This window comes from Orcinus orca, chromosome 12 (genome assembly GCF_937001465.1).
Source record: "Orcinus orca chromosome 12, mOrcOrc1.1, whole genome shotgun sequence".
In the NCBI taxonomy this organism is placed as follows: domain Eukaryota; kingdom Metazoa; phylum Chordata; class Mammalia; order Artiodactyla; family Delphinidae; genus Orcinus; species Orcinus orca.
Genome location: NC_064570.1, coordinates 68,100,752 through 68,125,995, shown reverse-complemented (window position 1 = coordinate 68,125,995; position 25,244 = coordinate 68,100,752). Strand labels below are relative to the sequence as shown.

Below are 25,244 nucleotides of genomic sequence, written 5' to 3'. Positions count from 1 at the left end.
GTTTAATAAGGACAGTTTCAGTTTGGCAAGATGAAAATATTCTGGAGATGGTTGGTGGTGATGGTTGCATAACAATGTGAATGTACTTAACGCCACTGAACTGTACATTTTAAAATGGTTAAGATGGTAAACTTTATATTAGAGAAATGCAAATCAAAAATAAAATGAGGTATCATCTCACACTGGTCAGAATGGCTATCATTAAAAACTCTACAAATAAATCCTGGAGAGGATGTGAAGAAAAGGGAAGCTTCCTACACTGTTGGTGGGAATGTAAGTTGGTACAGCCACTATGAAGAACAGTGTGGGGCTTCCCTGGTGGCGCAGTGGTTGGGAGTCCGCCTGCCGATGCAGGGGACACGGGTTCGTGCCCCGGTCCGGGAAGATCCCACATGCCGTGGAGCGGCTGGGCCCGTGAGCCATGGCCGCTGAGCCTGCGCGTCCGGAGCCTGTGCTCCGCAACGGGAGAGGCCACAACAGTGAGAGGCCCGCGTACCGAAAAAAAAAAAGAACAGTGTGGAGGTTCCTCAGAAAACTAAAAATAGAACTAACATATGATCCAGCAATCCCCCTCCTGGGCATAGATCCGGAAAAGATGAAAACCCTAATTTGAAAAGATACATGCATCCCAATGTTCACTGCAGCACTAATCACAGTAGCCAAGACATGGAAGCAACCTAAATGTCCATCGACAGATCAACAGACAAAGATGTTACATATATTCAAGGGGATACCATTCAGGCATTAAAAAGAACGAAATAATGCAATTTGCAGCAACATGGATGCAACTAGAGATTATCATACTAAGTGAGTAAGTCAGAAAGAGAAAGACAAATACCATATGATATCACTTATACGTGGAATCTAAAAACATGACAAAAATGAACCTATCTACAAAACAGAAACAGACTCACACACATAGAGAAGAGAGTTGTGGTTGCCAAGGGGGAGAGGTTTGGGGAGGGATGGAGTGGGAGGCTGGGGTTAGCAGATGTAAGCTATTATATATGGAATGGATAAACAAGGTCCTACTGTACAGCACAGGGAACTATATTCAGTATCCTGTGACAAACCGTAATGGAAAATATAGAAAAAGTATATATATGTATAAATGAATCACTTTGCTGTATAGCAGAAATTAACAGATCATAAATCAACTATACTTCAATAAGACAACAAACCATAAAAAAAGATGTTAAGTTTTATGTTATGTGTATTTTCCCACAATTAAAAACAAAACCCAAAGAGACTTTGGGATTAAGTAGTAGAAAGAAGTCTTCTTTACATAATCTCTCATTTCCTACCCATTATCAAATTAAAATGAAAAGGAAGGAAGAACGGAGAGGAGAAAGAAAGGAAGGTAGGTCACAGGTTGGTTGGTTCTCCAGCAAAAAATACACATGATAGGCATAGCCCAAAGTTATAAACTTCAAAAGTGGTAACCAAGCAAAGATTCACCAGACTCTGAGAAGAAATGGGGCAGCCCTGTTTGGCAAGGCTCCTAAGCTGAATTAACTATTCTCATTAATACCCAAATCTGGAGAGAAAACACTGAATGAATTCCATTATTTTTTTCATCTATGACTGAGAGATGCTACAGAACTGCGGGAAAGAATGAGGAAAAGAGAAGTGATTTCCAGCACAAGTGAAGCTTCTAGGGCAGAATCTGAGGGCCTCCCCAATGGAAACACAACACATTCCCCAATTACAGGGAGTAAATCCTGATACTATGCTGCATGGGCAGGAAGAATCAGAGGAGGAACTTTTATAGGAAGATGGAAAAATATCAGAACTAGCCAGCAAAAATATGCCAAGTCAGAATTCAGGAGTAACGTGTACAGGTCACCATGACCTCCTGGAGAGACAAAAGAGAAGTGGAAAGCTGCAGAGTTTATATTTTTGTAATCACAAAAGTGAGGTGAGCCAAGAACAATTCTGAAATGGAGAATGAAGAAGTCCCCCACACAATGCGGAAGCAAATATAAAGTCTGGGCAGAGCTGTCAAGCACTGGTAAGTGAAAAAGAACAGGCATCAAAAACAGACAAACAAACTGAAAGAGACAGAGATACAGAGAGGGAGGGGCAGGGACTGAAAGAAAAAGACAGAATGAAAGGAATGTGGCATACAGGACATCAAAGAACTCTAGAAGAAAAATATAACGATACATTCTTCATAAGGGCTTCCAGATTTGTGAATAAGCAAGAACTGAAAGATGGAAAAACAACAGAGTGAGATAAAAAAGGAGTCTAAAGATTAAATAAACTGATGATCAAACATTTATTACAGAACTATTAATTAGGAAACACAAAGGAAGAGTGTACTCAGAATTGAAAATAAAAGTATAAAAGTATAACACATAAGGGCCAAGATAATCAGATAATACAGATTTTGAAAAACATAGGGGCTTCCCTGGTGGCGCAGTGGTTGAGAGTCCGCCTGCCGATGCAGGGGACACGGGTTTGTGCCCGGGTCCGGGAAGATCCCACATGCCGCGAAGCGGCTGGGCCCGTGAGCCATGGCCGCTGAGCCTGCGCGTCCGGAGCCTGTGCTCCGCAATGGGAGAGGCCACAACAGTGAGAGGTCCGTGTACCGCAAAAAAACCAGCAACAACAAAAAAAAAACACACACACAAAAACCCCATAAATAGACCAAATAAAATTGGGTACAAGATAATCCAACCTTAGGATAACTGGTGCCCCTAAAATACAAAAAGAGCAGCAGCAAAGAAGCAAGCAGACAGGAAGACAGGTACATTGGTTCTCCAGCAGCATTAAGGACAGAGAGACAAAGCACAAAGCCACACTCTTCACAAAGTGATAGTCAAGAAAAGATACAAAAGATTCTCAAGCAGAATGGAGCACCCTTATTTTAGCAGGGCTCCTACCTTAGTCTTATTTCCCAGAAGCCATCAAGATGAATGAATAAAACCCAAGAAAAATAAAAGTATTCATAGATATATATCTTGGATCCCCCAAAAGCAGGGCCTGGGAAAAGGACTGTGTGCAGGTAGTTTATCTGGGAAGTGACTGCTGACGGCAGAAGTGATATACTGGGGAGAGTGAGAGAGGAGAAAAAGTAAATACAAGATTGTGCTATCAAGTTCACTGCTATAGGCAATAGGGCCTTAATTTCTATCATACTTTTCAAGAGGGATACACAATGTATATCAAAGTGTCTATCCAAAAATAGGGAACAGGCGCTTCTATCCCCCAGTGACTGAGGGGTGTCCTTGAGGGTGTTCACTCCACCACGCTTGAGCCAAGAATGGGTTGGTAGCAGGCTTTTTGACAGCGTTAAGTGCTGTTAACAGTAAGTGAATGGAAGCACATGTGAAACTGTTCACTTAAGTGGCAGCTAGAACCAGGTGTGACCAAGGTGATAGGAGATTGGGCATAATAGCCAATAAAAGGGAAATCGTCCCTGAAATTAAGAACGAAATCTGAATTGTTGTATATGACTGCAATGGCACACCACTCAGCAGTAAAATGAAAGAACTGGACCTCTGTGCACCATTATGGATAAATCTTTTTTAAAATTTGAAGGAAACAAACAAAAAAAACCCCAAGTTGCAGAAGGATAATTACAGTTTGATTCCCACTTATATAAAATTTAGTAACTTGAAAAAGAATACTATTTAGGGATACATTCCTAGGTAGTAAGTCACATGCACAGGCATGATAAACAAAACCTCATATGTGAGGAAAGAGTTTGCATCCAGGGATGGGTACCCAGGAGATTTTAATAGTGTTTGTAATAGTTTATTGCTCAAGCAGGGTGAAGGGTACATGGATACTAACAGTATTCTTCTCCATGATTAAATATCCCCCCCCCCAAAAAAAGGGAAACAAATGGAATCTATAGATCAAAATAAATGACTATGTCAGGAAAACATAATACAGAAAATTCAACACTGAGACACATCCTGGTCAAGTCGCTAAATTTCAAAAATAAAGCACCCAACAAGAAAACTCCAGAGATGAAATAAATGTATTTTACTTTGTAGCCATGTTACCTAATCACAAAGATCATGATCTGGCTAAAGTAAATAATTTAGCAATGATATTGCATAGGGCAAAATTCATCTACTAGAGAAGCTGCAAACTGATTTGCTTATTTCACTTGCTCAGTTCTTTCCTTAATTTGAATTAGTTGCCAACATATGAAAATTGGAAAAAAATTAAAATAACATTAGATTGTTATATGACATTTGCATCTGTAGTATCAGACTTTGGAAAATCAAAAATCAGAAGTAAACAATCTGGTGTTATTGTTTTATTTCTAAAAGGAAGATTTTTAATATTATTTCTAAATTTATTATTTTCATATTATTTCTAAACATGCTAATTTTCTAGTTATTAACCCTCCTTTTGATATGTCTAGGATTATTTTATCTGAGAAATCATAATTTCTTAAAAAAACAAAAGTTAAAGAAAAACCCTTCTTGAAAAATTTACTCATAAAGAAATCCAGACAATTAAGCCATATATCAGGAAAAGGATTGGTGGTAAGCAATGTATCCAATTCAAAATAAAGTGAATAAGAGACAAGTCATACAAATACCATTAATAAACAGACTAAGTGTTACAAACTTTGAGAAAGTTACTGAAACAAATTAGGAAAGGTAGAGGAAAGTTATACCAACTATAAGAGTGCTAATGTTCTCTCATGGCAAGGGTTGATACTGCCTAAATCTGAAACATTAAGATTTTTTAAAATTTATAATTAACATACAATATTATATTAGTTTCAGGTGTACAACACAGTGATGCATGAAATGATCACCAAAATAAGTGCAGTTACCATCTGTCACTATACAAAGTTACAGTGTTATTGACTATATTCCTTATGTGTATGTTACATCCCATAACAACATATTTTACAGCTGTAAGTTTGTACCTCTTAATTCCCTTTACCTATTTTGTCCAACCCCCCACCCACTCCCCTCTGGTAAAAACCAGTCTGTTCTCTGTATCTAGGAGTCTCTGAAACATCAAGATTTTAAAAAATAAGCTCCAAATTGTGATGTTCTTCATAATCTCTTAACTGTAGAGGACTCGTTTAGGAAATTGATCAATAATTCTTTGAATTGCACTTTGGATTCTTTTTCTTTCGTTATATTCAAGCTAAACTGTGTTTAATACTTTTTACTTAAAACTGCATTTAGGTTATGAGTACGTGGGGAATCATAATAGTATTATACTTTTAGCAGTTGGACATTTTCCATTGTAAAACCTAAAAAAATAAAAGCTTGTTACAATACAGTCCAATTTTTATAAAAAGCATATCTATTCTGTCTTCCCATCTTCCTTCTTTTTTCTGCCTGTATATCTGCAAAGAAATGTATCTAAAATAGAGGTCAATCAATGTTAGGGATAACTTTATTTTTTAAATTCTATGTACTGTAATTCTTTACAATAAGCAGGGTTTTTTTTGCAAAAATGAGAAAGATTTTTTTCTTTACCAAAGCACAACTTTATAAAAGTATCTACTGTTAAGGAATTCCTACTGAAAATTAAGCAGTATGGTTCAGATATATAGCTTTCTGTTTATTTAACTTCATGTGGGGCTATTGGGCTGCACCCTGCAGGCCTGCAAGCCTTGTTGGATGCCCAGCCTGGAGACCGAAGAAAGAGCCCAGAGACAGCTACAGAGACACTACTGATTTATCGGATAGAGGATCTTACACGTCTGAAGCAAAAGGTCCTGTAGCAACACCCCGCTGTGTGTGGCTGACGGCAGACAGGACATGGCAGCCATCTTCGCTACTTGGGAGAGAACAAGGCTACCATTTATAGGGGGAATTGACGTCAGGTTGGCTCAACAGTTACCAGAAAAACTAGCAGCTGAGGCAGGGGGCAAGCAAGTAGGCGGTTACTGATTAAGCCCTATAATTAACAGGATTGGGTAGTTATATGAGTGAAGCAGGGGCTGGTCAGCAGGGAATATACAGACAGCAAGGGAACAGCCATCTTGAATGGCCTGATCATACAGGTGCTAAAGCTTTCACCTAGGGTAATGGATAATAATTAGGTCCCCAACACCAGAAAGCCGCTGGGGTGGTGGTGGTGTGGAGAGGGGCTTCAAAATACCCCATCCTCAGAACTCTAACAGATAATATAATGACTAATGAATACTGCATGCATACAATACAAACACAATTCTAAGTACCCTATTTATATTAATTCATTGAACCTTAATGACAAGCCTATAAGGTAGCTAAATAATTTTCCACATTTTACAGATGAAGTACCGTGAACTTACACACCTATCAGAGAAACTGGATTTAAACCCACGTGTCTTTTGTTCTTAGTCACTATACCAGTGGTTCTCACATTTTGCACATGGGAATGACCCAGGGATCTTTAGAAAACACCGAGGTCTGGCTTCCACATGTAAGTATTCTGTCTAATTAATACAGGGTATGACCTGGGCAACAGATGTTAAAAAGTTCTGGGGGTTGATTCTAATGTGAGGTAGAGCATGGGGACCACTGAACTACACCTTTCTGCTTCCTGGTCATCCCTGGCTAGTGGTTATCAAGCCCGGATGAACACCGAAATCCCCTGATAAGGTTGAGAACTTCAAGGCCTCCACCCCACCCCAGCTCAAGGGGCCTCGGCTTAGGTATTTTTTTCAATGCTTCTCAGGTGATTCCAGTCTCAAGTAGACAAAGCTTGAAAAGCACTGCAGAGGGAGACACTAGCTGCCTTCCACTTTAACGATCAGTGCCCAAACTAGTGAGGGATCTTAATTAATTTGAGGAGTATCTTTTAAATGGGGTGGGCGCACACACACACACAAAGAAACAAAGAAAAAGGAACCACTGTCAAATGTCAGAGAGCGTGGTTTTTAATTCACCTACCGTCTCACAGGTTCAGAACTATTCTGGAAATAATAGGACTTGTCTCTGAGATTGAACTTAGTGTTTTCTCTGATGAAAATGTGACCTATGAGTTTCCTTAGCTACAGATTTCTTTTTTTCCCCTTTAGCTAAAGGTGTTTCTCCTGGCGTTGGGCTTCATCTAGGGCTACCACAGGTGAAACAAGAGCCTATTGATAACTATCTACTTGAGGCCTCAGATTAGTGAAAGAAAAAATTTTTACAGAATATGCTAAAAGTTTACTCAGTTGAAAATAAAATAAGAAAAGAAGACTAAGGTTCAAAACTTTAGAGCTAAAAACAGAGGAATAAAATCCACAAAACAGGGGACTTCCCTGGTGGTACAGTGGTTAAGAATCTGCCTGCCAATGCAGGGGACACAGTTCAATCCCTGGTCCAGGGCGATCCCACATGCCGCGGAGCAACTAAGCCCATGCACCACAACTACTGAGCCTGCGCTCTAGAGCCCACAAGCCACAACTACCGAACCTGCATGCTACAACTAACGAAGCCCACGTGCCTAGAGCCCGTGGCTCCACAACAAGAGAAGCCACCGCAATGAGAAGCCCACGCACCGCAAGGAAGAGTAGCCCCCGCTCGCTGCAACTAGAGAAAGCCCGCATGCAGCAACGCAGTCAAAAATAAATAAAATTTATATTAAAAAAACCCCCCAAAACATTAATCACAGTCCTTGAGAAATAAACTAAATAACTTCCAACTGAATGAAGAGGAAATCTGAGGTTGAAAAATAAACTAAATAACTTCCAACTGAATGAAGAGGAAATCTGAGGTTGAAAGCAGAAGCACTTCTTCTTTTTTTTTTTTTTTTTGCGGTACGCAGACCTCTCACTGTTGTGGCCTCTCCCGTTGCGGAGCACAGGCTCCGGACGCGCAGGCTCAGCGGCCATGGCTCACGGGCCTAGTGGCTCCGCGGCATGTGGGATCTTCCCAGACCGGGGCACGAACCCGTGTCCCCTGCATCGGCAGGCGGACTCTCAACCACTGCGCCACCAGGGAAGCCCCAGAAGCACTTCTTAAAGGGAGTATCAAAAGTGAAAATATACATATGCCAGATCTGGTTTGGGAACCTAAGACCAGAGATTCTCATGTATAATAATGACTAATATGTATTGAGTGCTCACAATGTACCAGGTACAATTCTAAGCCTTGGATTTGGCAACCTGAAGTCAAAGATTCTAATTTAATAGAATCTTTGGCTTCTAGGGCACCCAGCATGAGCAAGCCATTAATTAATCAGCTTGTGGGCAGTTCTCAACCATTTCTTCCCCTGGCACACAGGCACACATAAGTCTTATGCTTACTACTCAGGTACTGAACACAAAGCCAAAAAATATCCTATCAGTCTGGCTCTAGATAGGCTCTAAATTCATTTAGGAGCTAAGCTTGCCAGGTTCAATATCAAAATCTCCAATAACCACATAAAAACCCTAATTTTGCAGATGAAAAAGAGATCCTTATGCTTTAGTAACCAAACATGTAGGTGGCAGAACTGATATCTTATGAAAATTAGTTCTGTATTTTATAACAGTCTACAAAGCAATGAGTTTTAAAATTCTTGAAAGATTATCAATCACTCTTCCAGATCTTAAATTACTTAAACTGTCAATTACCACTGGTTATTCCTCAGTTCTGACTCTCTAATATAACCAGGTCAGCTGTGGATGTTTGCCACCAAGAGCCAATGCACGAGTACTCCCACATCTGAAGAGATATTCTTCAGGTCTGAATTAGCTCAAAGACTCAAGGAGTCAGCAAACGAGGTATCAACGGAAACTTCGGGGTTCAGAAAAGAACTTCCCAAATGATTTGATGGGCAAGTCATTCGCAATTATTTATAATGAAAGAAATTTAGCATGGCTCTTACAGAACTTGTGGTCTGAAGCAGAACTGAATGCTAGTGGGCCTGTGAGAATAGGTTAGAAGCAAAGCACACAACTAGATAATTCAGTCAGTTACTGTAGCTCATCTGAATGTGGATGAGTAATCTGCCCAACGTAACCAGTTCTAAACTGAAATACTTATGTTGGGAAGATATTTCAGCTTAGGACTGGATGACAACAACTGGACAAGTTTAACTGCTCCTTGAGGTTACACCTGAGATCTGACAACAAAACACCTCAGCAGTCAAGGAGGCCTCTCCTCTATTCACAGTTAGCAGTGTATCTCCTCTATCAAGTTACGTAGATATAAATTAATAAGGAGGGGAGCTTAAGGCCCTTAAAAATCTAACAATTACATAACAACGAAATGCAGTTTGTGAGCTTATACTGGAAAAAAAGGCTGTTGAAAAACATCAACAAAACTAGAATGGATTGTAAATTAGATAAAAGTGAATCAGTGTGACTACCCAAAGCAATCTACAGTTTCAGGGCAATCCCTATCAAACCACCAATGGCATTTTTCACAGAACTAGAACAAAAAATTGCACAGTTTGTATGGAAACACAAAAGACCCCGAATGGCCAAAACAATCTTGAGAAAGAAAAACAGAGCTGGAGGAATCAGACTCCTGGACTTCAGACTATACTACAAAGCTACAGTAATCAAGACAGTATGGTACTGGCACAAAAACAGAAATAGAGATCAATGGAACAGGATAGAAAGCCCAGAGATAAACCCACGCACATATGGTCACCTTATCTTTGATAAAGGAGGCAAGAGTATACAATGGAGAAAAGACAGTGTCTTCAATAAGTGGTGCTGGGAAAACTGGACAGGTACATGTAAAAGAATGAAATTAGAACATTCCCTAACGCCATACACAAAAATAAACTCCAAATGGATTAAAGACCTAAATGTAAGGCCAGACACTATAAAATTCTTAGAGGAAAACATAGGAAGAACACTCTATGACATAAATCACAGCAAGATCCTTTTTGACCCACCTCCTACAGAAATGGAAATAAAAACAAAAATAAACAAATGGGACCTAATGAAACTTAAAAACTTTTGCACAGCAAAGGAAACCATAAACGAGACAGAAAGACAACCCTCAAAATGGGAGAAAATATTTGCAAATGAAGCAACTGACAAAGGATTAATCTCCAAAACTTACAAGCAGCTCATGCAGCTCAATATCAAAAAAACAAACAACCCAATCCAAAAATGGGCAGAAGACCTAAACAGACATTTCTCCAAAGAAGGTACACAGATTGCCAACAAACACATGAAAAGATGCTCAACATCACTAATCATTAGAGAAGTGCAAATCAGAACTACAATGAGGTATCACCTCACACGAGTCAGAATGGCCATCCTCAAAAAATCTACAAACAATAAATGCTGGAGAGGGTGTGGAGAAAAGGGAACCCTCTTGCACTGTTGGTGGGAATGTAAATTGATACAGCCACTATGGAGAACAGTATGGAGGTTCCTTAAAAAACTAAAAATAGAACTACCATACAACCCAGCAATCCCACTACTGGGCATATACACTGAGAAAACCATAATTCAAAAAGAGTCATGTACCACAATGTTCATTGCAGCTTTATTTACCATAGCCAGGACATGGAAACAACCTAAGTGTCCATTGACAGATTAATGAATAAAGAAGATGTGGCACATATATACAATGGAATGTTACTCAGCCATAAAAAGAAACGAAATTGAGTTTTTTGTAGTGAGGTGGATGGACCTAGAGTCTGTCATACAGAGTTAAGTAAGTCAGAAAGAAAAAAACAAATACCGTATGCTAACACATATATATAGAATCTAAAAAAAAAAAAGGTTCTAATGAACCTAGGGGGAGGACAGGAATAAAGACACAGACGTAGAGAATGGACTTGAGGACAGAGGGAGGGGGAAGGGTAAGCTAGGAAGAAGTGAGAGAGTAGTACTGACATATATACACTACCAAATGTAAAAACAGATAGCTAGTGGGAAGCAACTGCATAGCACAGGGAGATCAGCTGGTGCTCTGCGACCACCTAGAGGGGTGGGATAAGGAGGGTGGGAGGGAGACGCAAGACGGAGGGGATATGGGGATATACGGATATATGTATGCATATAGCTGATTCACTTTGTTATACAGCAGCAACTAACAAAACACTATAAAGCAATTAGAGTCCAATAATGATTTTAAAAAAAGACAAAAAAAAGTGTATCAGTGTGATATGAATCTAGTAGCTGTACTGTGGTTATATAAGGTAAGCCTTGTTCTTAGGAAGTAAACAATTAGGCATTAGGAGGTTACGGAGCATGATTTATGAAACCCACCCTCAAATGATACAGGAAAACAGATTATACAGGTATAGAAAGATGAAGCAAATGTGGTAAAATGTTAATTGGTGAATCTGGATAAGGGTATATGGAGTTCCTTTGTACTACTCTCATGACTTTTCTCTAAGTTTGAAAATACTTCAAAATTAAAAGGAATTAAAATCAACCAGCTGAATTTATTCTAAACTTAACATCAAAACCTAAAGGAAAAGGAAGTGAGAAAGGGAAACAAATCTACACTCTGTCATTATGTTTCTGAGCCAGAAATAGTGCTGAATATTTTACAAAAGTCATTCTACAGAATCCAAAGAATTTCGATTTTGAGTCAGACAGTTGGGTTGGTTAATCACTGAACTCCACAATTTTGTAGCTCTGTGACTTTAGATTATTCTTTTCATCTTCTTGAGTCTCAGGGTCCTCCTCTATAAAATGGAGATAATGCTACCAAGAGCACAAGATGATTGAGATGATTAAGTGAGATGATAATATCAAGTACTGCACATCTTATCTGCATAGCACTGTGCTAAGGGTTGGGAGAGAAATCTCTATGGGACTCTTAAGTTTCTGCAGTGTCTTGTAAGCAAAGCCCAAACTGCTCTTTGTTCTGGACTATCTTTCCAAGGAGGTTTATATAACAAACAGCTTTGTGAGACAGAAATAGTGTCCCACATCAGAACAAAGGGGAACATGCCTGCTGCCATTATAAAGGTCTCAGGGTCCTCTCCTATATAACACACAACTGCCTGTGCAGGTATCATCTGACCCTCTTCACCGTGCCCTGTGGGAAGAAGAGGAGCTTGGGGAACCCACACAAGAAAATGTTGATACTCTGGCTACTACTTTTGCTGGGAATAATAAAATAATAAAAGTCTTTTATTTCGCCCAGGGCTCTCATATTTTCTGCCACCATCCATGAACTATGGCTGACTAACTTGTAGGGTAAAATAACAAACCCCTCACAGTTCTCGACACTAGCACTTTCTGTTAATATTACCTCATTAAACCTGATCAATAGCCCTGTAAAGTTCAGCAAAACGCTGCATGGTACCAGTAAGGTATTCCACAAATAGTTACTATTATCTTCTTCATTATCATCATCATCATTAATCTTCGCAATAATCCTGTAAACAAGAAATCAATACCATCATCTGATAGCTGATGGGTTAATTAAAAGCTGCCAAGAGTAAGTCAGTCACATTCGTGAAGGGGCTGGAATTTGAATTCTTTCTACCATGTCATCGCACAGCTTTAAAATTATGAACTCATTTGGTGAAGCTGCAAGCTTTATATTATATCCCAACAGCTATGTTTCAGGCACTTCGCTGATCTGGGGAAATAACAGTGAATAAAATATGCTCTCTGTCTTTGTGAAGCTTATAGAGGAAATATACACCAAAACAAGTAACACAAGACCAAATAATCGTTAACTCTTATAAGTGTTATGACAGAAGCAAACAAGGGACTGAGATAGAGGATAACTGGAGGACATAGTTTCCAAACTATAGGTTGTCAGTTGGGAAAAAATTCAGTGAGTCCCAACCAGCATTTTTTGGAAAAATGCAGCAGCACAGAATAGAAAAGAATGCACACACATTATAAAGTATTGTTTTGTGAAACTTCCATCTGGCATAGGAAGTCATGGTATAAAATCATTTCCTTTAGGCACAGGGAATAATCTATGCAATGGGAATGTAATGGCAATGTTAAGAACCTGCTATGTTGGAAAACCAGAAAATTAGTGTGGCTACCATCCTACAGAAAGAAGGGATAGAGTGGCATGAATTGAGGTTGGAAAGAAAGACGTTAAGGTTCTGGCAGTGAGTTTGTGTAGTTTTAAACAGATAAGTGATATGATTTGATTTACATTCTAGAAGTCACTTTTGTTGCTATAAGGAGAATGGATTGGAGAGAGGGCAAGAAAGGAAACAGAAAGACCCATCAGAATGCTGGTGTAAGCAGCTGATGTAGGTGATAATGGTAGCTTGGCTTGGGGTGTGGGAATGAAGGGACAGCAGCGATGGAAAAGAGTGAATGAATTCAAGGTGTTACTCTGAAGACAGAATCAGTAGAACTTGCTGAAGTGAGCATCAGAGGTATACTCTAAACAGTCAGTCACACCCAAATATTGTGGTTCCATGCACATGCCATGCTCTACCATGTCAGCGTCTATGCACATGCTCCTCTTGAAATACCCTATCCCCACCAAGCTCTCACTCTACTCACTCTACAACTCTACACATCCTCTCCTCAGGACTCAGCCCCAACACAGCCTTCTCTGACACTAAGAAGCTGTCTTCTCCATATTCCCTTAGCACTTCACAAACGCTTCTAACACACTGGTCACAGACTGCACGGAAATTACCTGTTTATACAGCTGTTTCTCAAGTTACCCTGGAGCCATGCCAGGGCAGAAGGCATATTCCATTCACTTTCAACCTGGGGACTGACAGTGCTTAGAAAACTTTACACTCAAAGAACCAGAGAAATATCAACATAAAAAGAACCAGAGAAATGGCAACATAAAAAAATCCCAGCTTTGCTGGTTTTGAAGATGGAAAAATGAGCCCGTGAGCCAGTGTAGGAGTGGCTAAGATGACTGAGTAGGAAGACCCTGAACTCACCTCCTCCCAGGGGCACACCAAAATTACAACTATTTACAGATAACTATTGATGACAAAGACCCAAAGACTAGCAGAAAATGTCTTCTTACAATTAAAGACATAAAGAAGGAACCACAACTAGATGGGTAGGAGGGGTGGAGAACAGTATAGTCAAGACCCATACCCCGAGATGGGCAACCCACAAAAGGGAGGAAAATTACAACAGCAGAGGTTCTCCCAAAGGAGCCAGGGGTCTGAGCCCCATATCAGGCTCCCCAGCCTGGAGCTCCTACACAAGGAAGACAAGTCTCAGAACATTTGGCTTTGAAGGGTAGTGGGGCTTACTTTCAGGAGAGTCAGAGGGCTATAACAAACAGACTCCGCTTTTAAAGGGCACACACAAAATCTCAAACACTCTGAGACCTGGCAGAAGCAGTAATTTGAAAGGAGAAAAATAGATAAATGAGCCTATGTCAAACTAAAAAACTTTTGCACAGCAAAGGAAACTACCAACAAAATGAAAAAGCCCACCTACTGAATGGGAGAAGATACTTGTAAATATACATCTGACAAGGGGTTAACATCCAAAATATACAAAAAACTAATAAAACTCAACATCAGAAAAAAACTCAACCTACCCCCAACCCCCCCAAAAAAACCAACAACCCAATTAAAAAGTGGGTAGAGGACCTGAACATTTTCCCAAGATATACAGATGGCCAACTGGCACATGAAAAGATGCTCAACATCACTAATCATCAGGCACATGCAGATCAAAACAATGAGGTATCAATTCACACCTGTCAGAATGGCTATTATCAAAAGACAACAAATAAAAAGTGTTGGTGAGGATATGGATAAAAGGGAACCCTTGTGCACTAATGTTGGGAATGTAAATTGGTGAAGCCACTATGTAAAATAGTTTGGAGATTTCTCAAAAAGTTAAAAATAGAACTACCATACAATCTATGAATTCCACTTCTAGGTATATATCCAAAGAAAATAAAAACACTAATTCAAAAAGATATACGCACCCCTGTGTTCATTATAGCATTACTTACTATAGTCAAGGTATGGAAGCAATGTCAGTGCCCATCAATAGATGTATGGATAAAGAAGATGTGGTGTAGGTATACCATGGACTATTATTCAGCTATAAAAAAAAAAGAAAAGGAGTCTTACCATTCGCAACGACATGGATGGATCTAGAGGATATTATGCTATGTAATATAAGTCACACAGAGAAAGGGAAATACAAATGAACAACCATAACCAAACAGGAACAGAGTTATAGCTACAGAGAACAATTGGTTGCTGGTGGGGAAGTGCTGGAGGGAGGAGAGAAACAGGTGAAGGAGATCAAAAAAAAACTATAGATTCATTAATCAAAATTTGCTGAATGAATGTACCCTTTCGTGTAATACATTCCTTCACTCCTAAACTGGGTAAGGACCCTCATTCACAGAGGTATGTATTGCACATATTTTAATTTTATTTATTTTTATCCTTGTTTCAGATCATCTCTTTTTTTAATTAATTAATTTTGGGGGCTGAATTGGGTCTTCGTTGCTGTGCACGGGCTTTCTCTAGTTGCGGTGAGCAGAGGCTACTCTTTGTTGCTGTGCACAGGCTTCTCATTGCAGTGGCTTCTCTTGTTGTGGAGCACGGGCTCTAGGTGCGTGGGCTTCAGTAGTTGTGGCGTGCGGGCTCAGCAGTTGTGGCTCACGGGCTCTAGAGTGCAAGCTCAGCAGTTGTGGTGCACAGGTCTAGTTGCTTTGTGGCATGTGGGATCTTCCTGGACCAGGGCTCGAACCCGTGTCCCCCGCATTGGCAGGCGGATTCTTAACCACTGTACCACCAGAGAAGTCCCAGATCATCTCTTGATGACCTTTTGTTTGGGGAAATATACATTTACTTGGTTTATGTTGTCAGACAACTCTATTACATTCTGTTTAATGATCAGACCGTGCTCCTTGCCTTCACAAACTAAACAGTATAGTGTATAAGAAGAAGCTGACTTTGAAGTTAGACAGATCTCTGTTCATAAACCAACTCTTCAATTTATTGACCAGGAGATGTGGGTAGCTTATTTAATCTCTCTAGATCTCAATTTGTTCAACTGTATCATAAGGTTAACATTTCTGTTTTAGGCTTGTCCCAGGGCTTAAATGTGAACGTGAAGTAATTAGCACAAATATACTCAATACATATGAATTCCTGTTTCTCCGACGTGCTTTCTTTACAAGGAAGAATATAGCCTTTGCAAAACTAAACACAATTGCTTCTGGTCATGGCACCATCTTGACCTAAGGGCTTCGAATGGAAGCCACCTCACACACACAAAGCTTGGACAGTGAGGTCTAAAACTACCTACGCTGGACATAGTTTACTGTCCACATTAACATGACTTTATTATTCCTTTGTCTTAATTAGCATAATTTTACTCTTCTGGGAGACTCCTGCCCAGACAAATAGCTAGATTGTTCACAATAGGAACTTCCTGAAAAATCTATTAATTCTGCAATATAAAGAAAGCATCAACAGTTCATGTCCTAAGAGTCCTTGCTCTTTCCATCAATCTTTTTTTTTTTTTTTTTGGCACCGTGCGGCATGTGGGATTCTCAGTTCCCTGACCAGGGATCGGACCCGTGCCCCCTGCAGTGGAAGTGGTGAGCCCTAACCACTGGACTGCCAGGGAAGTCCCCCATCAATCTTAAAACTGTTAAGATCTGTATCCAATCCTCATCAAGCCATCTCCTCCACTTTCCTGTCCTCTCACCCTCTGCCACTGAAAGACCAGCCTTAAACCATACTTCAAATGCCTTCCCAGCGAGAGACACTACCAAAGCTCTGTTGCGTTAGCCCAGTAAGCCATGAACCCAGCTTTTTCTTATCAAATGGTCCATTGTTGATACTTGGGAAGCTGGCACTGGACAGGGCAGTACTGCTGCAGTAAAAACAGAAATGAAGTTTTCCCTCTCCTGAGAACAAGGAAAATAAAGGGAACAGTGAACAGGCTAGAGAAGAAACATAACCTGGCCTGAAAGAGTTAATCACTCCTAGTTTTGTTTTTTTTTTTTTTTAACTGTTACTAATCTCTTGTGTCTGTTAACTAGATTTGTACTTCACAAAGCTAACCTATTACTCTTTAACAACACTATGTGAATTACATCCTGGACTCCCTTGTAGCAGATCACCCTTGTAGCATTTGCATTTCAGAAAAGAGGTCACAGGCCTATAACCCAGAGACAAATGGACCCAATTATGGGGCTGCCTGACGCCAGCTGTGACTATTTTGAAATAATGCAGGAAGAAGAAGAATGCAGGATCTTGACTACTTTGATCCTTATCTTATACCCCGGACTGCTGCGAGCCCCACATATAAAATCTTCTCCGATTCCCGAAGGAGAGGCGGACAAAGTTCTTGAGGCGCTAGCCTGCTGCGTTTTCCCTTCTGCCTGGCAGAAAAATAAAGCCATCTCTCTCTTCCTCCAAAATCTCTGTCTCCGTATTTCTGTTCGGTGTCGGTGCACAGGAAAGCCGATATTTCGGCAACAGTACATCTCCAAGCATAAAGTCAAGACAGAGGGATTTCCAGAAATACTGTAAAAATGAACTAAATGAAATACATATTATATGCCAGACAAAGTATGTCCACTAATGTGTCCATTAAAAGGAAATGCGTTTGTCAAAACTACAACAGAAAGTTTTGTTGAAAAACTGCATAGTTGGCCGACGCGTTTTAAAAATTATTTCTGATGAAATCTAATGTTCCAGTGTTTTATTCCCATCCTCATTACAGAGTTGTTCAAATACTGAAACCGAGTCCCCCTAAAACCGAGTCCCTCTGCCAAGTTTATGATTAACCTCTCTATCCAAAACGTTATTCCCTTTCTTGTCTAACACCTGTTCCCCTCAAGACTGAGGAGTATCAAAGAAAACGGGGGATTGAAACCGAGCAGGACCCCGCGGGGCCCTCCCAGGTACAAAAGACTTTCTGTTTCCTTGTTTCTCATTGGTAGGAAAAAGGCTTAGCCCCCTAGACCTTCCCCGAGTTCCAAAGGGCAGATTCAAACGGTTACTCATCAGAAAATTGAGGGCATACAGAAACAAAGGAAAAACAGTAAAACAACAGAGCAGCGAAAAAGCGGAATCCTAGTTCCCCCTCAGGGGATACACATAACAATATACTGTATCTTAGAGTTCTACTGGAACTAAGGCCCCAACCCAGGTGAAGGATGATAACTACTAGCTAAGAAACCAGACTGGTCAGAACCTAGGGAATGAGAAGTTGATCTTTTCTGACCCTGGTGACTTCTACTAAAGCCTGTACTCTCAACCTTTGCCCCAATTCTATATTGAATTCACCTCTGCTCAAGCCCCTTCATGAATATGCACATACCTTGAGCTTAATACTTCCTCAATTTTGCCATCTGGGAAGATACTGCTTCGGGAAATATCCCCCCTCGCCCGTCCCCCTCCCCTTCTCCTTACTTGCTGCAAGTAAATCCTTCCTTCTCCAGACCTTTGGTTTGGTTGTGTCTTTTGCCCCCATGCTCACCAAGAGGCAAACCCAGTTTTCCGGTAACAATATGCCTCAGAATCAAGAAAAACAGGGTCTCATGTTATCTTTGGAGTTACCAAAAATAATGCTAGGACAGGCAGTGAAAATGACTGGAAGAGAAATGACCAGTTTTTAAACTAGATCCTTTCAAATGAAAATTCAGATCCATCATCAACTTCACTAAGCGTATGGAGCACTAATTTCTAAAGGGTCTAATCATGGCCCACTGACTTGCCACCCAGGTAAAGCACACTGAGCTGTCAGGCGGTAGGAACATGCTTCCGTGAGGGAAGCAACATGTGCCTCTCAAGGTTTACTTTTCACTCTGAGAAACTGATCTGGGCCGCAAGCTCGACTCTCGACTGGGTTTGCCTCGGCGGCTCAAGCAGCTCCAAAAAGGGGGAAGGAGGCAGCAGAAACAAAAACAGGTTATCCGCGGAACCCGCCCTCCCGATGACTGGGGACTGGCCCGTAGCGGAGTTCGGGGCGCGGGGACCCCCTTTATGCCAGTTTCCGGGCCCGTACCTGACAGGCGATAGACCTGCGGAAGCCGCACGCCATTTCTGTCGCCACGAAGCTGGTCCCAGCTGGATGGTGTTGAGCTTCGCCCCGCCCTCCTCTTCACGCCCCGCCTCCGAGCGCCGGAAGCCCGCCCCGGAAGGTGCTGCCAGCCAATCAAGGAGCCGCGTGGCCCACCACTAACCTCTGCCCCGCTGCCGCGAGGGAGCGCGGGAAATCCCGGGTGCGTCTGGAATTTCGCAGGTGTCGAGGACCATGGCCACCTCTTCGGTGTCCAAGGTATGTGGGGCGGGCGCCCACTGGGACTCCACAGATGCCTCATTCCTTTATGAAGAAGGGATGAAGCGGAGGTTACGTAGGCCTCGTTGTACCGGCTCGAGGGGAGGGGATGGCGGTCCTAGCTGAGGCGTCTTTGCTCCACGTCCAGTGGAGGCCAGCTTTGCTTGGGGAGCGAAAACGGCGATCTGCCTTAGTGTTCTTTCTGCCTCGGAGGAATTTTAAGTTCTGGTTTGTGGAGGTCGGATGCCCCGAGGATGTGTCCCAGTCTCCCCTCCTTTTTCCTTTTCACGTATATTTATTGTGAGCCAAAGGCTTTGTTAGGTACCGAGATACAAGTGGTAAAATAAACACAGATATTTCCATCATTACCGAAAATTCTATTAGACAGTGCTGTTACAGACCAAGTAAAGTAAGACCTTTAGTAATATTAGGAGTACGGCCGGAAACCCCTGAAAGTTTAGCTATCTGATAAAGCTGAGAATGCAGATAAGTTGCAAAGACATTTGTCCCTGTGTTGAAACAGTAAATTAATGAAGAAGGCTCTACCATAGATTTAATTTTGATTAAAATTACATTAAAATAAAATGATGAGACTCAGTGCCTTCCAAGACTACATATCCTGGAGGAACTACGAGCCATAGGATTTAAGCGTACTGAAGACTGACCGACTGTGATGTTAGGTGCAAATGCCAGAAGAGCTTAACTGCTAGTAATTTTTTTTTTTTTTTTTTTTTTTTGCGGTACGCGGGCCTCTCACTGCTGTGGCCTTTCCTGTTGCGGAGCACAGGCTCAGTGGCCGTGGCTCACGGGCCCAGCCGCTCCGCATAACTGCTAGTATTTTTTATGAGGGATGGTACTGTTTTTGTTTTGTCCTGGTTATAAAGTTCCATAGGTTTTCAGTGGTCTGTCCCCTAATCCTTTTTTTGCATAAGCCTTTCTTATTTTTGTGTATCTTGCAGAATTGTGAGAAGTTTGTTTTTTTTGTTTCTGTTTTTTTCAGGAAAACATTTATGACAAGAGAAATGCTTGTATTGAGATGATGATGGAGACCTTACATAAATAAGAATCTTTAAGGATTATTTCATTGGTTCATGGAACTGTCAGCTTTCTTTTTTTTCCCCTATCTAAACTTTCCTTGTCATATTTTTTGGCTATTGGTTCTCCTCCTAATTTCTTCCATCTCCAACACCATCACTTGATCAGTAGTGAAAAGTGGATAACGATATTACTCCTGTTGCCATACATCGGGATCCATTCCCAGCACTCTTCATGTCTCACTCCTTCATAGCTCCTTTTCCTGCTCCTGAATTACAGGTGGCTATAGAAAGGAGGCAGTGACAAGCTTGTCATAGCACCAAATGATTTTTCTAAAAAAATTTGTGTGTTTTAAATAGTTCCGTTAGTTGCAGATATAAGAATGTAAGGCACAATTCTTATTTTGGACCCTGTAATCCAATGGCCAGTTTATATTTGTACAGCAGTCTTTAGGTCTATCCTGAGATGACTTTTTCTAGCTATATTTCTTTCATTCTTTCATTTTCCATAGGCAGATTCTTTTTCCATTTCCATTTTCTAAGAAGCTGTCCATGATGTACGGCTTTAGAATTGGTAGAACAAATGTGGGACCAGCAGCTTACGGCCTGTGTATCACTAGTCAGATAATAACATGAGACTAAATGTAGCTAGGAAATTACCAGAAAAATTATTTGGCAAGCATTCGTCCATTATGTATACTGATTGCCTAACGTATGTGTTAACACTATCCTAAACATTGGGGAAACAATTATGAATTAAATGCAGTCTGTACTCTGAAGGTGCTCACCAGCTACTTGGGGAGGCACTTCCCTGGCGGTTCAGTGGTTAAGACTCCACGCTTCCACTGCAGGGGGCACAGGTTCGATCCCTGGTCGGGCAACATGTACCACACACACACAAAAAAGATGATAAAGTATATATATATATAAAAAAACTACTTGGGGAGACAACTCCATAAATAACTATCATACATAGTAAGGGTGACTTAAAGCGAAATAAAGATATTCAAGTACTGTGAGATATTAGGGGAAAGAATAATTCTGACTAGAGAATTGGAGAAGGTTTCCCAAAGCAGGTGAGTTTGAGTTGAACTTTAATGGACAAATGAATAAGAATTTATCTGATGAAGAAAGGTGTGTAAGGTGAATCAACAGCCAAAACTGTCTGTGTCCTGTCAAGGTCCTAGATACTTGGAATTTAATTCAATAATAAATACTTTTGAGGTGAGAGGGCATCAGTATTTTTAATCATCTTGATTTTCATTTAATGTATAGTACTAATGTTCTTCCTTCACTAGGTTTTATAAAAATGAAAAATGGAACCTTTCTGGGTTTAAATTTCATCAGCTTTTATTTTCTTTGTCTCTTAGATTAGGTCCCAAAGAGCAAAATCAAAGATGAGCTTCCCATGGGAAGGAGGAGAAAGAAGTGGTTAGTCCCCTTGTTGTTTAAGAATTTTCCTTCTGTAATTCAGATTGAAGAAAGATGATTTCTTAGCACTTTAAAGAAACGCCTTGGGGCTTCCCTGGTGGCGCAGTGGTTGAGAGTCTGCCTGGCGATGTAGGGAACCCAGGAACATGGGTTCGTGCCCCGATCTGGGAAGATCCCACATGCCGCGGAGCGGCTAGGCCCGTGAGCCATGGCCGCTGAGGCTGCGCATCCGGAGGCTGTGCTCCGCAACGGGGGAGGCCACAACAGTGAGAGGCCTGCGTTCCCCCCAAAAAATAAATAAATAAACGCCTTAAAAAGAAAAAAAATCTGCTTATCCATAAAATACTAGGTTAATCAGATTTGTCTGCTTCTTGGCTGCTTTGACTTTATGCTTTTTTTCTCTCTTTCTTTTTTATAGGGTTGCTTTGTGTTTAAGCCAGACTTCAAGAAGAGAAAGATCTCTGTGCCAATAGGTAAGATGTCTTAATATCAGATTTGTTAGTTTTCCTCCCCCAAGTCTTGAACTAACCTAACTCTTATTGAATTAGTAATTCTCCTGTCTAAGCTTGCTTTACTCACCATGTTGATATAGCAGTAATGTTCCAAGGCATAGGACAAAGCGATAAGGGGCACTCCCCAGGGCTCTAATCTAAAAGGGAATCCAAATGTACCATCAAAAGGCAATTCGAAATTTCCTTCAAAAGGTATGTCACCATTCTTTAAAAAAGATTGTCTTAAAAATCTCAGTGATTTCTTGGGATGAGGTAGGGAGTATTGACTGCAGAAGGGCAGAGGGACCTTTTGTTTTTTTGGCTGCGTTGGGTCTTAGTTGAGGCATGTGGGATCTTTTGTTGTGGTGCGAGTTGTTCGTTGTGGCACACGGGCTTCTCTCTAGTCGTGTCGTGTGGGTTTTCTCTCTCTAGTTGTGGCGCGCGGGCTCCAGAGTGCGTGAGCTCTGTAGTTTGTGGCATGCGGGCTCTCTCGTTGAGGCGTGCAGGTTCAGTAGTTGTGGCGTGCGGGCTTAGTTGCTCCGTGGCACGTGAGAATCTTAGTTCCCCGACCAGGGATTGAACCCGTGTCCCCTGCATTGGAAGGCAGATTTTTTACCAGTGGACCACCAAGGAAGTCCCAAGAGGGACTTTTGGAGTGATGGGAATGTTCTGTAGACAGAGGATGGTTATGTGAGTGTATACCTTTGTTAGGACATATCAAACTTTTAAAATGGGCATATTTTATTATTTGTAAGTTATACTGCAGTAAAATTAAATTATTAAAAAAAAATATTGTCTTCACGTTCTTTACTTATCTCCAGATGTCTGTTTAGTGATCAAGTTAAGAAGACTTGACTACTTCAAACAAATCAAGATGTTATTATCAGTCAGAAAATGTTTATTGTACTGTTTCTCAATGGGGCCTGCAGATTAGAATCACTTGGGGAACTTTTAAACAAAAACTGATTTTTTTTTTTTTGGTATAATTGTAGATTCACATGCAGTTGTAAGAAAGAGTGTAGAGTGTAGAGAGTACCCTTGAACCGTCACCCAATTATCCCCAGTGATAATGTATTGCATGACTATAGTACAGTATCACAACTAGCATACTGACAGTGGGATAATCCATCGACCTTATTCCGATTTCAACTTGGAGAGTTTCTTAAAAACACCAATGCCCAAACCGCAGCCCAGACCAACTGAATCAGTATCTTTGGGAATGGGACCCAGGTGTTGGTATTTTTTAAAAGCTCCTCTCAGGCATGTTGAGTATTTACACTCACTGTTCAGCACTGTGAAGATTAATTCGGATGGAAAAATTATGATGTGCAATTAAGCATATTCATTCACACTCATTTTTTAATTTTGAATTAAAAAAGAAAAACTGGACTATACTATTGTTTGACTAAGGAGATAAACAGCTCCAATATATAGAATTGGATTTTTCTAAATCATCTCATGATGTAGACCTTTAAGGTGTTAATCCTTCAATTTGGGACCAGCTAGGTAAAGTACCTGTGCTCAGGGAGCAAATAATAAAATAATGGTCCATATTGAGGGCAATAGAGGGTAGAAACTATGATTTAAAATAAGGATGCCGTTTCTCATTAACAGGAGAATAAACAGTGGTGTTGAACTTTACACTCAGATTTAGTCTCAAAAAAACCTGAAGCTTTCTATATTCCTTGCCCTCCTCACCTCCCCAAATAAAAAGTGACAGTGATGGACTTGGAAATAGTGAACGAAGAAGAGCTACATTATAAATTATTTTGTTTTTAAGTGATTGACTTATCAACATATTTCTTTAATGTTGGAGATTGCTAAACTTAACTAGAAATAGTTCATTTTCAGAGAAAAATTCAAGACTTGTTCCCCTGTTATCCATGAAGGATACATAGCATGAAATGACATCTGATATCATGAGCAATGTCATTATAACTAATAAAAGCACTAACATTTATTGAGTGTTTTTAATGTGCGAGAATATTTTAAGCACTTTATATGTGTTAAACTATGAAGAAAGTATTATTATTATCTCCATTAAAGTATATCAGGATATTTAGATGTAGAAAGAACTTTCTCAGTGATAGTGCTAGCAAGTGGCAGAGCTGGGATTTGAAACCAAGCTGTCTGATCCCAGAGCCTAAGGTCTAACCACTACCTAATAGTGTTTCTCATAATTCAAGGCAAGTTTTTGCTTAGAACTCTTTGTACTGAATTTCAGTTATAATTTATTAAGATTTGTGAGTCAATGACAATTAGAAGGAAAGTTCCTTAACATGGAAGAGAATTTCTGTTCCAAACTATCAGTTAACATTAAAACTTGTTGGGAGGATACTAGCAGCATCTCAGTGAAATCAGGAAAAAATTGTTAATTTTTAACTTTTTGTTAAAAAAAAATATGTACTTTCACAATTATTATTTAATACCATGAAAGTTCTAGCTGTTGCAATAAAATACCTAGCAGTAAACAACAAGAAATATGAAGGAAAGTAGAAAACTATAAGGCATGTAAACTATTTGATTATAAAAAAAGAGACCTGTAGTGTTTTGGGATGTGACTTTTTTGAAACGTATTTAAAAATGTCATTTTCCCCAAATCAATCTACAGATTTTATTTTATCCAGTCAAACACCAGGGTAATAATTTTGAGAAATGACAAATTTAATTTGGGAGAATGTCTTAAATTTTTAAAAATTATTTTATTTATTTATTTATTTAGGTCTGTGTTGGGTCTTCGCTGTTGCGCATGGGCTTTCTCTAGTTGCAGCGAGCAGGGGCTACTCTTTGTTGTGGTGCGCGGGCTTCTCATTGTGGTGGCTTCTCTTGTTGTAGAGCACGGGCTCTAGGTGCGCGGGCTTCAGTAGTTGTGGCATGCGGGCTCAGCGGTTGTGGCGTGCAGGCTCAGCTGTGGCGCATGGGCTTAGTTGCTCCGCAGCATGTGGGATCTTCCCGGACCAGGGCTCGAACCTGTGTCCCCTGCATTGGCAGGTGGATTCTTAACCACTGGGCCATCAGGGAAGCCCTTAAATTTTTTTGAAAGAGAATAATGTTTGGTGGCGCTGGGAGGAAGCTCTGGATCTGTTTGATGTTAGGATGCACTACAAAGCTCTAACAGTTACAGGAGTTCAGGACTGCCATGGGAGTAGAACTGGATTCAGTAGAACAAAAGAAGTTCAAAAACAGTTTCAAGTGCATATGTAAGTA

The 25,244-nt window shown here is 40.5% G+C and overlaps 2 protein-coding genes across 20 annotated transcripts in view; one reads left to right on the top strand and one right to left on the bottom strand.

The window, feature by feature from the left end:
- The window catches only part of RARS2 (arginyl-tRNA synthetase 2, mitochondrial), a 113,577-nt gene extending 94,686 nt beyond the window's left edge, over positions 1–18,891 (bottom strand). For 7 of the 8 annotated variants that reach the window (XR_007470705.1, XR_007470704.1, XR_007470703.1 and 4 more), the window contains exon 1: positions 18,809–18,891. Coding sequence is in view for 3 of the 8 variants with exons in the window: in XM_004264837.3 (XP_004264885.2) it covers positions 18,809–18,844 (36 nt within the window). In the remaining 5 variants the exon portion in view is untranslated. Of the gene's footprint in view, positions 1–14,780; positions 14,873–18,808 lie in introns of all 8 variants that reach the window. The other variant, XM_049695638.1, reaches the window with a different exon arrangement.
- A 95-nt stretch (positions 18,892–18,986) lies between these two features.
- Positions 18,987–25,244, top strand: part of ORC3 (origin recognition complex subunit 3) — a 165,165-nt gene continuing 158,907 nt past the window's right edge. For 6 of the 12 annotated variants that reach the window (XR_007470604.1, XM_033418837.2, XM_004264834.3 and 3 more), the window contains exons 1-2: positions 18,987–19,081; positions 21,965–22,019. Coding sequence is in view for 6 of the 12 variants with exons in the window: in XM_033418837.2 (XP_033274728.2) it covers positions 19,058–19,081; positions 21,965–22,019 (79 nt within the window). In the remaining 6 variants the exon portion in view is untranslated. The other 6 variants (XM_049695479.1, XM_033418839.2, XM_049695480.1 and 3 more) reach the window with 4 other exon arrangements.